This window comes from Zalophus californianus, chromosome 4, assembly GCF_009762305.2.
Source record: "Zalophus californianus isolate mZalCal1 chromosome 4, mZalCal1.pri.v2, whole genome shotgun sequence".
NCBI classification, from domain to species: Eukaryota; Metazoa; Chordata; class Mammalia; order Carnivora; family Otariidae; genus Zalophus; species Zalophus californianus.
This window is the reverse complement of record NC_045598.1, coordinates 132,207-147,949: the sequence shown is the minus strand read 5'-3', so window position 1 is coordinate 147,949 and position 15,743 is coordinate 132,207. Positions and strand designations below refer to the sequence as shown.

The window sequence follows — 15,743 nt, the reverse complement described above, 5'->3', positions numbered from 1 at the left end:
TCCCCTCCCCCTCCCGCGCGGACGTCTCTCCCCCACCCCACCCCATCCCCCCCCCCCCCCCCGCCCAGGAAATGCGGCTGCAATCGGGTTAATGCATAATCTGGAGGCGACGTGACGGGACTTCCAAGGGGTTCCAGGCTATGCCGTGGCCAGAGCTGCGGGAGCTTCCTGGCCGCGGGAAGGGGCTGCCAAATCCTGGGACCCCGCCGTCCCTCGAGCCCTGCAGGGCTGCGCCCCTCCCCTGGCGGGAAGAACCTGATGGGGAGCTACAACCTCTCTTAGGAAACTGGGGACGGAAACTCGCCCGGGCCCGGGACCCCCAGCCAGTTCAGGCGAGTAGGCGGCCCCTGCAGGCCGCGCCCCCGGCTGGCTAGGACCAATGTGGGCTGGGGACTGTGGTGATTGGTCAGAACGGAGCGCAGGCCCGCCCACCTCCCGTTCCCGGGTCAGCTCTGGCCACACTGCAGAGTGGAGGGCTCCCTCTGCAGTCCAGCTGAGACAGTATCGGGTTCGCGGTGCACGGCCAGCCACGCCCCCTCCTCAGCCCCCAGGTGGGCGCAACTCCAGCCAGCCGGTCTAGGTACCGGGGCGGGGAGGGGGGGCAGAACTGAGATTCAGAGGGTACAAATTAGAGCCTAGCTTAGCTGAAGATTGAGGGGAAGGGAGAGGAGACCCCTTCTGTCCCTCCAGGGCCGGGTCTGCGGCACACCCCCTCACTCCAAGCCAGCCACAGATCTCTGAAGCAATGGAGGGTGAGTGGTAGTAGAGGCCCTTCTGGAGGAGGACCCTACCTCCCCTCCAAGGTGAGGTGCCCTCACTTGCTAATTTGTAGCATGACAAAGTAGTGAGGGTGGGGACCCGGGAAATGAAGCTGGAACCAGGGGAGCACCCCTCCCACACACATACACACAGCTGCCTGTCTACACCTATTGGTCACAAACAAGCCAGACCTAGAAGTCCCTTGGCCTAGATACAGACCCCCACAGACCAGAAATGCGCTTCTGGGTCTCCAGCCAAATTACCCTGAACAGCCTGAAAGCTGAAGTCTGAGTGTCCCCAGAGTCATGGACTTTAGCCCAAAGAAGTGTATGTTCTGTGTCTCCCATCTTCCCCCGCCCCCGCCCCACCCACCACCTGCATCTTGCCTGTGTCCAACACTGACTCCATCTGGCTCCCATGGAGCTCTTGGGAAATTGGTATAGAAAGAAGCATTCTATGTGAAAGCAGTTGTAGATTTTGCCAAATTAGGTGCCCCCATCTGGGACAAGCTCTTCCACATGGACTGGAGGCACCCCTTATTCCTGGAGGACCCTCTCCTGCTGGCCGTGGCCTCTCCATTACGTGAAGCCCTGAAGGCAGGTGTGTCTGTTGGAGAATAGTCTCCATTCAGCAGCTTGCCCCATGGTGATGTGGGGGGGGGCAGCCACCAGGGGCCCTGCCCCCGCCCCTCCCTAGACCAATGCAGACTGGACAGGGCAGGCTGGTGGGTCCTGGAGAGCCAAGAGGCCCCAAGGCCCTAACTGGTGTGGAGGAACCTACCTCACAGCCCGCCCACTCAGGTCCTGGCGCCTCTCCCTCCCCCCACTTCCAGGGGTGCTGGTCCCAGCAGGGACCTGACACACCTTCCCCTCCCTGTACTGTCTGCTGACCCAGATGTGGGGGTTGGGAACCAGTTGTGCAGAGGCTGACTGGGGCTCAGTCTGGATGGAGCTAGGGGTGGGCTCCAGCAGAGGTGCCTCTTTTCTTTCTCTAGAAGTTAATTTCCCAAAGGTGTGGGGACATCTTCAATATGTCCAAGGGGTGGGTGGGAGTGGATCACTATTTTCATCTCACTAGACTTGTCCCCTAACTTGGCAACCCCAGCCTAGCGACCACCCAGTGACCCTGGGTCTCCTTATCCCACTTCCTCCTCTGTCCCTCCCCCAGCCTCATCAGCAGGGATGCAGAAGCGAGGGGTGCTGGGGGAAGGACCAAACGTAAGGTGCCATTTAATTTTGTGCCAACTTTTATTACCTGCACTTGATCAGGGACTCGGGCGGGTGGCCCTCAGTGCTGCCCTCCTGGTCCTGCCCACTCCCCACCCCCGCCCCCCCGCAGGCGTAAATTCATGAACACAGTGCACTGGGGTGTGAGGCCATAGTCCCCCAGCTGCTGCTGGTCGTCCATGGGCTTCCCCTGGAAACTCAGCCAGAACAGGTCAGCCTGCACATGCTCCTGCCGGCACACCTGCTGCTTGAGCTCAGCCACGGTCTGCGTCAGCTGGACCTCGTAGGCGGTGTTGCGACCCTTGTCGTTTCTCACCAGGATGGTCAGGGGCTTGTCACAGCTCTGCACCACCAGCAGGACCGTGCTGCCAGGACACACGCCCTGGCTGTCAAGGGGGACCTCGTCCTTCAGCACTTTGCCAGCAGGGTAGGTAGACAGGCGCTGCCGGAACGCAGGCACGCCGGTTTTCTGGGCTATCTGATGCTTCAGCTCCAGGGCCAGCATGGAGCTCCTCAGGGGTACCAGGAACTCCTCACCCCCCAGCATCTTCACCTTCAGGGTCCCCGCCTGTGGGCATCACACAGACTCAGAACTCGGCATCAGTCCTGGGAATGCTGCTCTTTCCTCCCCACCCTCCAGGAAAGGGACCCCAGGGGTTGGAGGCAAGCAGGGAGCGTTTCCAGAAGAAAGGCCAGCCACCCACAACCATCACCTCACCTCCCCTAACCCACCAAGATGCCCCTCTGTGCCAATGCCAAGGGGATCTCAGGGTTAACACTGGGCAGAACATGCTTTCCAAGATCCAGACCCCAACCTGACATCGGAAGGAGACCTGTCCCTCCCCTCATGCTTAGGGACCTGGGGGAGCTCCGAGCAACTCCACTTGCCCGGCACACAGTGGGTGTTCCACCCCTGGATGACCCCCGCAGTGAAGTAGGAAAATAGACTGGTACAGAGCCCACCTGCCCCCCACCTATCAAACACCCCTCACCATGACTGTGGTCTCTGGCGCCGGATCCTCCACAGGCACAGACGAGTGGGCTGCCTCTCAGCTTCCAGCTCTTCTCCTGCTGGGCCCTTTTATGAACCTGAGCCGAGCACGTCAGGGGGAGTGTCTGGGGAGAGAGCCTCACCAGTGGTTGAATTCAGCTTCAGTTTCAGTTTCCTTTTCCCAATGTGTGCCCCAGTGGGTAGTAGAAACAAAACAGAATGACAAGGATAAGAGCTGGGACTATCCACCCGCCCAGGGACTCAGGACAACACCCTGCCCCAGAAACCCCCTAAATGTCCAGCACTTCAGGTTCTTTACAAGATTCATGGAAGTCATAATAAAATGAACTAACGATTGGAAGCTTTCACTTTCCATTTACCAATTTGCAAAATTAGTAAGCTTGGAAAACATTGCCTCAATTAATTCAGAAATAACAAAATAGTGACAATCCAAACGACCCAGAGATAATCACCTTTGGTTTAAGACGGTATTTATTCAGGTGGTGGTTGTTGTTTTCTTAAATGAAAGAGATGTATCTCTTATTTTCTATTAAAATGAACTCATGCCCACTATCCAGAAAGTGAAAAGACTATTCTCAAAATGGAAGAAAATATTTGCAAATCATATGTCAGATAAGGGTCTAGTGTCCATAACATATAAAGAACCCTTAGAACTCAACCATTAAAAGATAAACAATTCAATTTAAAATTGGGCAAATGGGGACACCTAGATAGCGTGGTCGTTAGGCAGCCAACTTTTGGTTTCAGCTAAGGTTGTGAGATCAAGCCCCATGTTGGGCTCTGCGCTCAGTCTGGGGTCTTCTTGGGTTTCTCTCTCCCTCTCCCCTGTTCTCTCTCTCTCTCAAATAAATAAATCTTTTTTAAAAATTGGGCAAATGTTTGAATAGATATTTCTCCGTAGAAAATACATAAATGGCCAAAACCTCATGAAAAGATGCTCAACATCATTAGTCATTAGGGAAATGTCATTAGGGAAACTTAAATCAAAATCACAATGAGATACCATGTCACACCCATTATTATAGCATGACTATAATTATAATATATTAGTATAATATAATAATAAAATAATTAAAAAAGACAATAACAAGTGTTGAGGATGTACAGAAATTGGAACCCTCATGCTTTGCTGATCAGACGTAATGTGTGTAAAATGGTGCAGCCACTGTGGAAAACAGTGTAGTCACTCCTCAAAAAGTTAAACAGGATTTTCATATGACCCAGCAGTTCCACTCCTAGGTATATACCCAAAAGAATTGAACACAGGTTATCAAACAAATTCTTGTACCCAAATATGCATAACAGCACTACTTACAATAGACAAGAGGGAGAAACTGTAGGAACAACCAGATCCATCAACAGATGGATGCATAAACAAAATATGATACACCCTCACGATGGAATATTATTGAGCCATAGAAAGGAATGAAATACTGATACTTGCTACAACATGAATGAACCTTGAAAACACTATGCTAAGTGAAAGAAGCCAGACACAAAAGGCCACACATATTACATGATTCTATTTATATAAAATATCCACAACAGGCAAATCCACAGAACCCAGTAGTGGTTGCCTGGTGTTGGTGCGGAGAGGGAATGGGGAGTGATTGCTTTATGGATATGAGGTTTCCTTTGAGGGTGATAAAACATTTCAAAACTAGACAGAAGTAATGGTTGCACAATGTTGTAAATATACTAACTGACCCTGAATTATATACTTTAAAATGGTTAAATTTTTGTTATATTGATTTTATCTCAATAAAAATAAAGCCAAAAAAATTTAACTCAACCTACTCTCACCATGTTGTAAACTTCTTCATTCAAAACAGTATAACAGTATATCATAAACATTTTTCCATATTAATAGATACTTCTATGCAAGTTTTTTTTTTTAATGGCTGCATATGTTCCCCATAGCATAGTGAATCCGTTATAGTATAGAGTGGAATTTAGTTAATCAATCCCATATTGTTAAATATTTAGGTTGTTCCCAATTTTTTGCTATTACAAATAGCACATAACAGGCATACATTAGCTAAAAATAAATAAATAAAATTTAAATAAATAAGAAAGTAAATAAATAATTTTTGAAATAAAAAAGTAAAAGGGTGGAAAAATAAATTTTTGAATATGAATCTTGGCCATTTCACTTCCCCACCCCCCAAAACTATTTCGTAGGGCTCCAAAATTGTGAACACACAAAAAACAGAGGGGTTTAAATTTCCTTCTTTTTATTATTTTAAGTGTATATCTTGACTCATTCCTTGTATAAATAATATTGCCATTATAAAAAGAAAACCACAAATGTTTATTGAAATAAAGAATACAGAATGTGAAAACCACCCCCCCAATCTCCCCCAGATGGCCATTATTAAACATGGTATTGCTGTCTTCTGATTTCTTAATACTGACATATGGTACTAGAATTTTCATTTTCTTTTAGTTACTTCATCCCATGCCACCAGTTGTCTTCCTGCTTTTGACAGGAGGAACTAAATGCAAACACATTAAGGAAGCAAGCTGACAGAACCTGTCTCAGTTTCCTGGAACTGTCATAACAAATTACCAAAAACTGGAGACTTGAAACCTTGGCAAGAGGTCTGAAATCCAGGGGGACTAAATGACCAGTATTGTCAGCCTGGTTAAAAATAATCTGATTTTGGGCGCCTGGGTGGCTCAGTTGGTTAAGCGACTGCCTTTGGCTCAGGTCATGATCCTGGAGTCCCAGGATCGAGTCCCACATCGGGCTCCCTGCTCAGCGGGGAGTCTGCTTCTCCCTCTGACCCTCCCCCCTCTCATGTGCTCTCTCTCTCTCTCTCTCATTCTCGCTCTCTCAGATAAATAAATAAAATCTTTAAAAAAAAAAGTTTAAAAAAAATAATCTGATTTTATCTGGCTTGCAGAAGATGGGAATCATCTGAAGTACAAGGATACAAGAAATTTGAAAGTAGACGGATGGAAAGAAACATACCATGTGACTATTAACTCAAATGAAACAAATACGGCCATATTAACAATTCTATCAACATGTCAACAAAGAAATTTTATAGGCAAAATGTTACAGAGACACAAAATGTCATGTAACAATAAAAAGTTGAGTTCACTGGTAAAATAAAATAATTTTAAACTTGTATGCACCTAATAATATGGCCACAAAATATATAAGTTCTAGTCACAAATATTAATATTCTATTTATGAAATGATAACAGCCACTTATAAAGGGACCTTTGGTTAATATTTTATATCATTTACAAACTAACTTAAACTTCCTTAAACCTTTAAAACAGCATCTGTAACATTTAATATACTTGATTTTTATTTTTAAGCCATTCAACCATCTAATAACTGCAACAGCAAAAAACCTTTCCAAGAATGTCCACAGTCCTTACCACTTACACTGCACAGAGGTACTAGTCTCACAGCCCAATTCTTCTATTGGATGCAAATCTATCCCTTTTACCTTTCAACAAGACACAACGGCATCTCTGCTCTCACTCAAATCTGATTCCTTTCCCCCACCTTTCCACCTGGCCAATCACAGCTCCTGAGACCATCATACTGGATGACATCTGAGGTCACCCTGGGCCACTGTGGAATGATGGGGGTGGGCTGCCCCTGCAGACCTCCTGATGGACAGATGTTGGAGGCCACAGGCACACCATGACTTGCTGAGAAAGTAGCACAGAGCTTGTAGGTCACTGTGGCTGACCAGAAAAAGTGTCGTCAGAGACCCTGGAAGGGGGGTGGGCAAATTTCTTAAGGAAGATTTGTTGTTGAAGCGTAATCAGCTGTAAATATCTGCTGGCTGGGCTCATTAAATTGGCAGGCCCCTCCTTTCCATGTTCTCTGAGGGAGAAGTGTCACTCTGTTCTTCCACCCAGCACTAGGAAAGCTGAGCACCCCCGACCTGGGCCACAGTCTCACTGTCCTGGACCCCATCCCTCCTCATGCCAGAACCCCACCACCCACTTGGTGAGCACATCCCTCTTCCAGCCACAGCCCCTTGTAATGGGTGTCTAGGGAATGCAGGACTCAGTGAAGACCAGAAATGCAAATGAGCCTGCTGTCCCCACACTGACCAGCCGGCTTAGAGGGCCATTCAAACAGCCCCGTGTCTGGTTCTCCCCAAAACAGATTCTGGGCTGGGGGGCTTGACCCTCAGGGGAGTCAGGAGGTAGTCTGCAGGTGAGAAAGAAAGATTCCCCTTGCTGCAGGGATGGCTTATAGGGAGGGAGAGAAGTAGAAGGCAGACCTGAGATGTGGAGGGCTATTCTAACCTGGGGGAGGCAGTGAGTTGGAGCTGTGGTATGGGAGGAGCAAGATGGGGGGCACTCATCTTAGTTCAAACCCACAGCATCTGGTGAGGGCAAGAAAGGAGCACAGCTGGACTCTGGCCTGCATGGCCCCTGTGCTAGGGCTGCCAGTGGCTCAAGGGCCAGGCCTGCCCTATAATCCTATGTGGTCACCATGTGTTAGGGACAAGTCTTCTGAGTTCAGGTCCATGTGAGAACAAGGCCTGGAGTCTTCAGTGTGGAGACCCAGGGCCAGTTGTGCTGGAAGAGTATCCCTAACCAGGCTCCCTAAAGTCCCTTGCTACTAAATGGCACTTTCATCCTTTCATTCCAGACCCAGCAGGGAAGCTGCAGACACCTGACACACCCAAGGCTAATGGTGGAGGACACAAAACAGAGAAAACCCGATGGGATGCATCTGCAGGCCCCACTTGCTCTGCCCACCCACTGAGGGGAGAAAAAGAGGTGCGGCGGGGAAGAGAAGGAAAGATGAGCTCCCTCATCCTCCCTTTCTGCAGGGTTCACCCCAGGACAGAAAGCCCTCACAACCCCATGAAGTCCAGAGCCCCTGCCTTGAGCCATACCCCAATCTCCCACCTCACCAGCTTGGGATCTGGGCCTTGGGGCCCAAGTGGGAAGGGGGAGACTCAGGGAAGGTTGGGGGAGAGGCTTCCACTGCCAGATGGAGGGGAAGAAGCCACCAGTCCCCCGTGTTAAGAAAACTATCCTAAACTTGGAAATCAGGCACAGGAGCCTTCCTATCCTTGAAGGTCTCCCTGGAGGTGCCTTTGCTGATATTCTTGAAGTTACAGGTTAATGTGGTGTAGACATCTGTCCTACGAGACATAGAGACTTCTATCCTGGAGAAACATGATCTTGCTGCCCCATGTGATGTCTGCCAGTTTGGTACCTGACCTGTATTCCTTCCTCAAGGCCTCTTAGAACCTGTTGGTGTCCCCATTGGTGAGCTAAAGAAACACTTGACATGTGCTCACTCTGTATTTGTATGGAAGTCATGTTTTGTTTTGTTTTGTTTTTGCCTTGAAAATCATATTTTGACATCAGATATTGGAAGATATGCCTCCATTGCTTGGATGTTGGTGGGATGCTATCACCACTGATTTTGGGAAAAGATGGCATCATTTTCTGGAGGTTGGGGAGATGCCATCTCTGTTATTCATTTGGTCAACATGTCTTTACAGAGTACACGCTATGTGCCAGGTGCTCCTCCTGGACAAACTGGAATTCACATTCTAATGTGGTAGACAGACGTCGCAGGGTATGAGTTGGAACAGAAGGCATGTGTTGCAGAGTGTCTGGCTGGCTCAGTCAGTACAGCGTGCAACTCCCGACCTTGGGGTTGTAGGTTTGAGCCCCATGTTGGGCGTAGAGATTACTTAAAAATAAAATCTAAAAAAAAAAAAAAAAAAAAAAAAAAAAGCATGTGCTGCCAGTATGAAGAAGAAAGAGCAGGAAAGGGGGATGTAAGTCCTGAAGAGTCCCAGGCAGAGACACAGGTCCTGCAAGAGGCCTGAGGCAGGAGTGTGTCTGCTCATGTGGAGGGTAGTGAGGCTGGAGAGTGGACGCGGAGAAGCAGGGTGTGTGGATGGCCACTGAACACACTCTGCTTTCCCGGAGGAGGGGCCTGACCTGATTCGGCTCCGGCCTAACAAGATCATCAGGACGCCTGTGTAAAGTAAAAGACCTCAGGTCCGGAAGGGAGCTGGAGACCAATCAGGAGCTTCTCTGAAAACTCAGGGCAAAGGTGGTGGTGGCATGGAGTCAGTGTCAAGGGGAGCGAGGGGTCAGCAGTAGGTGTTTGGAGATATCAGGGAGTTAGAGCTGCAGGAGGCCCGATGGGCCAAGGTGGAGCATGGACTCCAAGTGTCAAGGGTGGTGGCTGAATGCTGGTCTGAGAATTCCAAGAAAGGTCAGATGTAGAGGAGGCAAGGAGCCTCAGTCAGGCCCAACACCAGGGAGAGACTGCCCCAGTTGTCTGAACAGAAAAGTTAGTGTAAAAACTTGTTCCCTAGGTATCAGAGGACTGAACATCATGGGAGAACATGGGGATACTGCTGAGTCAGTGGTGGTGGGAGGTGAGGCTGGGGCTATGGAGGGTGGAGCCTGACCTCCCCACCTGTGTCCCTGTGGTCAGGACCTCCTGGTGGTGGGAATGGGGGTGTGTGTGCCAGGGCGGGTGTGAAACTGAGAGCAACAGTCAAAACCAAACACCACGGGACACTATCAGGAACTTGGTTATGGACACATTGCACCTGAAATGCCTATTAGACTTAAAATCAGGTAAGGGATATGGCCTGGGGTTCATGAATAAGTCCAGGCTGGGGATACCAACTGGGGCGTCAGGGAATGGGCACAGACAGAAAGGGTGAGGAGTCATGGAGAAATGCACGAGGAGGGTAATTGGGTTGACACGTGTAAGAAGCCAGTGAGGGCTGTGTAGCCACCCTAGTCACTACTAGATCAGCCACAGGACATCCTGGTGACATTGCTGATTGTGGTCTCCATAGTCTTGGGGCAGACTGACAGAGAGTTCAAGAGGGAGGAGAGGGGCTCGGTTGACATGGTAGGTGCTTGTTCCAGGAGCTTTGCCACAGGGAAGCCACGGGAGGTGGAGAGTCAAGTGGGCCCTGAGAAGTTGATGTCGTGCCGTGCTTTTCTAACATGAGCGGTATAATGGGCATGGACTCACAGGGAGAGGAGCTGAGGATGCAGAGAGAGGGGAGGGTGCTAGGTACCTGCCTAGTGCAGGGAGCAGCTGTGCATGCAGAGCACAGGGGCTCAACCAGGGGACAATATGATTTGCAGGCCTCAACTCCACACCAGATGAGAGCAGGACAAAGAACCACCGTGGGCTCGAGGAGAGGGACCAAAAGTGTGCTAGAGTTGCTCAGGAGCACAGTGGGGAGTGGCCGGGAAATGTGAAATGCCTGGGCAGCCTCAGGGCCACCTAAGGCCCATGGTCCAGAGTGTAAAGCAAGGACAATCAGTGGCTCGGCGCATCTCTGGCCACACGCAGCTCCAGGGTGCCAGAGGGTTCACGTGACTGACAGAGAAGCATGACCAGGGCATCTTATTCTTGAATCTGGCTGGCCTTTTTTCAGCTGATGAAATGCGGCAGAAGCTTCACTGTGTCAGTTCTGGAGCCCAGGCCTCAGGAGACCCCGAGTGTCTACTTCACCCTTCTGAAATGTTAGCCAAGCCATATGAGGAAGCTGGTCCAGCTTGTGCAGGACGGGGCTACGTGGCAGAGAGCCAGAAGTCCAGTGACCACAACTCTAGCGTCCATACGTGGTGGCACTTCCAACCTCGAAGCCCAGCTGACCCAGCTGATAGCAGGTGCAGGTGAGTGAGGCCCTGGGGAAGCCAGCAGCACCACCCGGATCCACCAGCTGTGCAAAGGGACCGGCAGGGGGTCGTCAAGCCACGGAGATAGCTGGGATTTAACACAGGATACGGTTTGGCCAAGTGAATATGATGAAGCGAGAGCAGGGTTAGGGAGCAGGCACAATGGCTGGCCAGATAAGTTTCTCCTGATGCAGACGGGGGAAAAGACGCCAGAGGATGACGAAGCACCAACCTCGGTCTTATCCAAGGACTGCTGATCTCAGCAGGGCTGAAGAGGAGTGGAAGACGTGAGCTTCGGGGCTGGGAGGTTGTCAGGGAACGTGAGCCTTGAGGTTAGGCCACGGAGGGGTTGCAGTTGTGAGAAGCACCTTGGCCAAGGGAGTGAGTGGCCAAGTGGAGAGGTGAAAGCACTGCTGCAGGGGAGGGGTCCAGAAGGTTGGAGAATCATCTTTGTGGATTTTGAAATCACCAGGAACCATGGCAGGAGTGGTTGGGGAAAGTGACGGAATCAGGAGTAAAACACATGGGAAATGAGACAAGGCCCCCTGGCGCCGAGACAGCTTCAACAAGGGAAGGTGTGATACCAGGTTGAAAGCTGGGGCTTTTGTGGCAGAGAAGAGACTGGTCTGGAAGTTCCAAAGAGGAAGGACAAGGAAGCTCACTTTTCCCCAGGTGCAGTGGTCTAAGAACAGTGAACAGCAGTACCCACCGGAGCCATCCTATGCAGACAGGGATTGGGAGGAGATTCTGTCATTTCCCAAGTTGGAGAGATATGACTGCCCAAATATGGAGAGGTGTCACCACTCAGATTTTGGAGAGAGATACTAACAACGCCCAGACCGTGGGAAAGATGCTGTCACTCAGCATGTGCTGGGTGGGGAGGGAATGCTCTCCCTGCCCACTACTCAGGTAGCTGAGGGAAGTTGTGTCGGGTCCATAGCCTATAAGGGTGGAAGACACCTTCTTGGCCATGGAGGATGAGGACTGTCCTGGAACCTAAAACCTCAGCATCAGCAAGCTGTGCTCCTGGCCTCTACCTGGGTCCTGGGCATTTGATTACCTCGTCGCTATCTTGCATCCTGGTTTCCATCAGCCCTGGCCTTTGTCATTTGCTGGATTCCAGCAAACACCGATGAAAGACTCAGCCCCCAGCTGCCACTTTGCAGGAGAGAACCTACACCAGTTCTAGCCTGGTCTCTTGACAGCTCTGGTCCCAGCTGCCTGAGTCGATGGGCTGATGCCTCTTGGCAGGAGAGGTGGGAGCAGACTCTAAGAAGGGTGCATGGGGGGACGGGGCAGGTGGTGGTCTATGGTGTCTCTGATGTACTGGAATCCATGTGCCAGAGGAATGTGGGGGCTAGGGTGTAAATGCAGTTGACATCCCCATGTCAGAGGTTGGGGGGTGGGGTGTGCACAAACAGCACTTCACAAGCCCTCAAGGACATGGGTTGCATGTTGTCATGCTGTTTCATTGGCCAGATGTGAGACCTCCACCCCCACAAGGCTAGAGCCCCATGTCTGGCCTAGAAGATACCTCTGTCTTTCCTCACAAACTCCCCCACTGACTTTCCTGCTTTGCTCCCCCCCCCCCCCCGCCATGGCCATCAGTGGACCCTGCTGATGCCCCCTGGACCATCAGCCTTCTGGGGCTTGGCCCACTTGGGTCTGGGTCCAGGAAGACAGACAGGCCTTTGATGGCTCCCAAGAAGCATCTCATCAGATGGAAAGCCATGGTTCAAAGCCACTGAGCATTTGTAAATGCTAAAGAAAATAAGGAAAGGGGCGCCTGGGTGGCTCAGTCGGCTAAGTGTCTGCCTTCGGCTCAGGTCATGATCCCGGGGTCCTGGGATTGAGCCCCACATCGGGCTCCCTGCTCCGCAGAAAGCCTGCTTCTCCCTCCCCCACTCCCCCTGCTTGTGTTCCCTCTCTCGCTGTGTCTCTCTCTGTCAAATAAATAAATAAAATCTTGGGGGGAAAAAAGAGAATAAGGAAAAAGGACAGGGAAGAAGGGGCGGGTGGGAGGAAAAGCCCACTGTCCCTGGGGCCAGGGCTTGGTCCCGCCCAGCTATTGCAGTTACTACTGCTATGTAACAAATGGCATAGTAAAGAGCTGCCCTACTCTGGGAATCCAGAACCGGAACGAGCAGGGGCAGCTGGGAAGATGTGAAATGAGTGGCGACAGCAACTTCAGGTTAGGGTCATTTGGAGGTGTTTCACTAACGTGCGGAGCAGCTGAGACTCCTGGGCCGCTGGCTGCAACGCCCACACAAGGCCTTTCCCCGGGGCCTCTCCTTGTGGCCTGTCCCTGGGGCCAGTTTGTGCTTCCTTACAGAGACAGTTTGAGGGACAAGGGCCCAGAGGGACATGACCATACAGACTGTGGGGGGGTAGCCCTGTGGGAAAGACACAGGGGGCGTGTAGGTGATTACAGTATTGGGAAAGCACACCTTGCTCCGGCCCTGGAGGGCTCCTCGCTGGGACCGAGGCTGGGAAGGCCAAGACACGGGCTGCTGGGGACCCTGGATGGGGAGCATCCTTCCCCTTCCGACAGGCCTCTGAGGATGAGCCTGGGGGGTACTCGAAGTGTGGAGAGCGCCATGGAGCCTATGATGACGCTGAGTACAGCCGTCTCCTCCCTGCCTCAGTCTCCCCTCCGTTCAGTTCTCTACCACCCGCCTCCCTGAGGCAGTAACAACAAGGTAGCTGACATGTACCCAGTTCTCACTACGTGCTGGGTACCTTCAGAATAATCTCATTTATCTTCCCAATATTCCTGCGATAAATAGATGACCCATTTTACAGGTGCGGAAGCAGGTAGAGGAAGGTAAGTCAACTCATCTAACAACTAGTGAGGGAAAGGGTAGCAAGAACGTCGCTCCTCGGGCCTCTCCTTCCAGTCTGAACTGCCTGCCTGACCTCCGCGCAAGGCTGAGGGCCGCCCAGAGCCCAGCCACACCGGCCAGCTCCCAAGAGGAGGAAGAGTCTCCAGTGGCCACTGGGGGCGCTCGCGGGCTTCTGTCCTCTGCAATCTCCGCGACCTCCTGGATAGCGGGACTGGTTCCAGCCGCCCCTGCACTGGACCAATCGGCGCTCCCAGGGCTCTTTGTGCTAGCAGTGGCCCCTCCTCAGACTCCTTCCTGACCCCACCTGCTTTCCAAGGCCCCTCCACTCCCCCGCGCGCTCCTCTAGGCGGGAAAGGGGAAAAATGGTTAGCCTTATCTAGGTGCCTGTGCAGAAGCGATTGTGTGGTGGGGAGGACCTGAGTTGCCCCCTGCCCCGCCCCGGCGCCCGAGGCAGACGGGGGTGGGGGCGGTGCATCGGTGGAGGGCAGGCGGGGACTTCGCTTGACACTAGACTAGAATCAGCCTCAGAAAGGAAAAAAGGCCTCTGGATGGGGGCCAGAGTGGGACCCGGAAATGGGTGTTGGGACAGGGGCCAGCCATGGACACCCACTATGTAGACCCACAGCAGTTGAGCTGACCCATCGAGGCTCGCCATTCGGCTCACTTCATTGCTCGGAAAAGCCCCCCAAGGCTCTCCCAGACCACTCCTGGGGCCAGAAGCCTCCAGGTCCCTGTGCCTCTGCCTGCCCCTTCCCCACCTCCCTCTGCTCCTGTGGCCCCTTTGCCACCCTGGGGATGCCATTCCCTCCCCCTGGGCCTTGCAAAGCTGCTTTCTCCCCCAGAAGGTCCCACCGCAGAGAAGACTTCTGGACACCCCGTCAAAAGAAGGGTTTCCTCTCCTCCAGCAGCCCACCCATTTCTATCATTTATAACGGAGTGATTATTTTTGCTTGCCATCTCCCCCAGCACCTGATTAGAAGCCCCGGGAGGGGCTTCCCCAGCCCCAGCAGCTGGCCAGGCCCACAGTGGGCCTCGGGAAATGTCTATGGGATGGATACCACTCTGCTGCCAGGCCACAGTGGACTGGGGACCCCGAGTACTCAAAAGACTATGGCCCTGTGACATAATTCAAAATGAAAGCAATATCGAACAGGAAAATAATATAGTCCTGTATCTCCCGCTGTGCCACTTCAAAATAAACAGATTTTAACAATGGCTGCTCTTTTTTTGTGAGCCCTACTTTGCTGGTGCTTAGCCTGCTATTGTGTAATCTAGAAGAGTGTGACATCCCCAGCCCCATGACATCACCTCATCTGGCTTGAGTCATCACTGCCCTTCACCCTGAGACGTCACCTCCGATTATCTGGTGGCATTGCAAGCCTGGCCAGTGATACCCTTACATTCTGTTGCGTGACATCTTTCTGCCTGATCCATGACATCGCTCTACCTGTCCTGCAGTGTCACCCTCATCGTTCTATGCCATAATTTAATTGTCCTGTGACGCCACCCTGCCTGCCTCAAGACTTCAGCCAGCTGACCTCTGTCCTGCCCAGAGGCTGGTGTTCCACGTTCACTGTGTAATAGGCCTTGAGTAGGTGTGCAGGTGGTGGGGGTCCTGGGAGGCTGAGCATGCGGCCGGTCAGATGAGGCTGTGCAGAGACCCCTGGCCCCGAGCGGGGACCCGCGATTACTGAGAAAAACCGAAGAGGCACGTGGGCCAAGCCTCGCCCACTCCTCAGGGGCGCCTGACCCAATTCCCCCTTGCGACTTCTCCTTTCAGATTTCCCGCGCCGCCCGCCGCGAACTCTGCGTCCCATCTCCACCCCGAGCCCCGTTGGGTCTGAATGGGAGCCTCGCGCCCGGCCGGGGAGATGCGCTGCCCGGGGCAGTCCAAAGAGGCTCCGTTCCGGCGCAGAGCTCGGGACGCGGCCGCAGAGGAGGGGGCCCGGCGATTTTCCCGCTTCGTCCCGTCGTAGCTAGAGGCGGGCGCGGGCAGGGCGCCTCTGCTTGCCTTTGTCGCGGGCCGGGTTGGTGGGCAGGGAGCCTAGGCGTGACTGACATTTGGCGGCGGCGGCAGCCGGGAGTGGGCTGCCCAGCGCAGGGCCCGGGGCGGGGTGGGGGGGGGAAACGGGCGGGTGGAGCGCAGCCTCTCATTGGCTGGCGAGAGTGTGGGAAAGAATGCCGAGCGGGGTTCACACACCCTGCGGCCGCGCTGCCTTAAATAGCCGAGCGGCTGGCAAC

At 52.5% G+C, this 15,743-nt stretch overlaps 1 protein-coding gene across 1 annotated transcript; it reads right to left on the bottom strand.

Moving 5' to 3' along the window:
• Positions 1-1,987: 1,987 nt before the first annotated feature.
• On the bottom strand, positions 1,988-3,117 carry ISG15 (ISG15 ubiquitin like modifier). The gene is made up of 2 exons (XM_027622945.1): positions 2,978-3,117; positions 1,988-2,553 (listed from the first exon to the last, which is right to left on the bottom strand). The coding sequence occupies exons 1-2, from the start codon at positions 2,978-2,980 to the stop codon at positions 2,047-2,049; spliced, it is 510 nt and encodes a 169-aa protein (XP_027478746.1). The 5' UTR covers positions 2,981-3,117; the 3' UTR covers positions 1,988-2,046.
• Between the last annotated feature and the right edge of the window lie 12,626 nt (positions 3,118-15,743).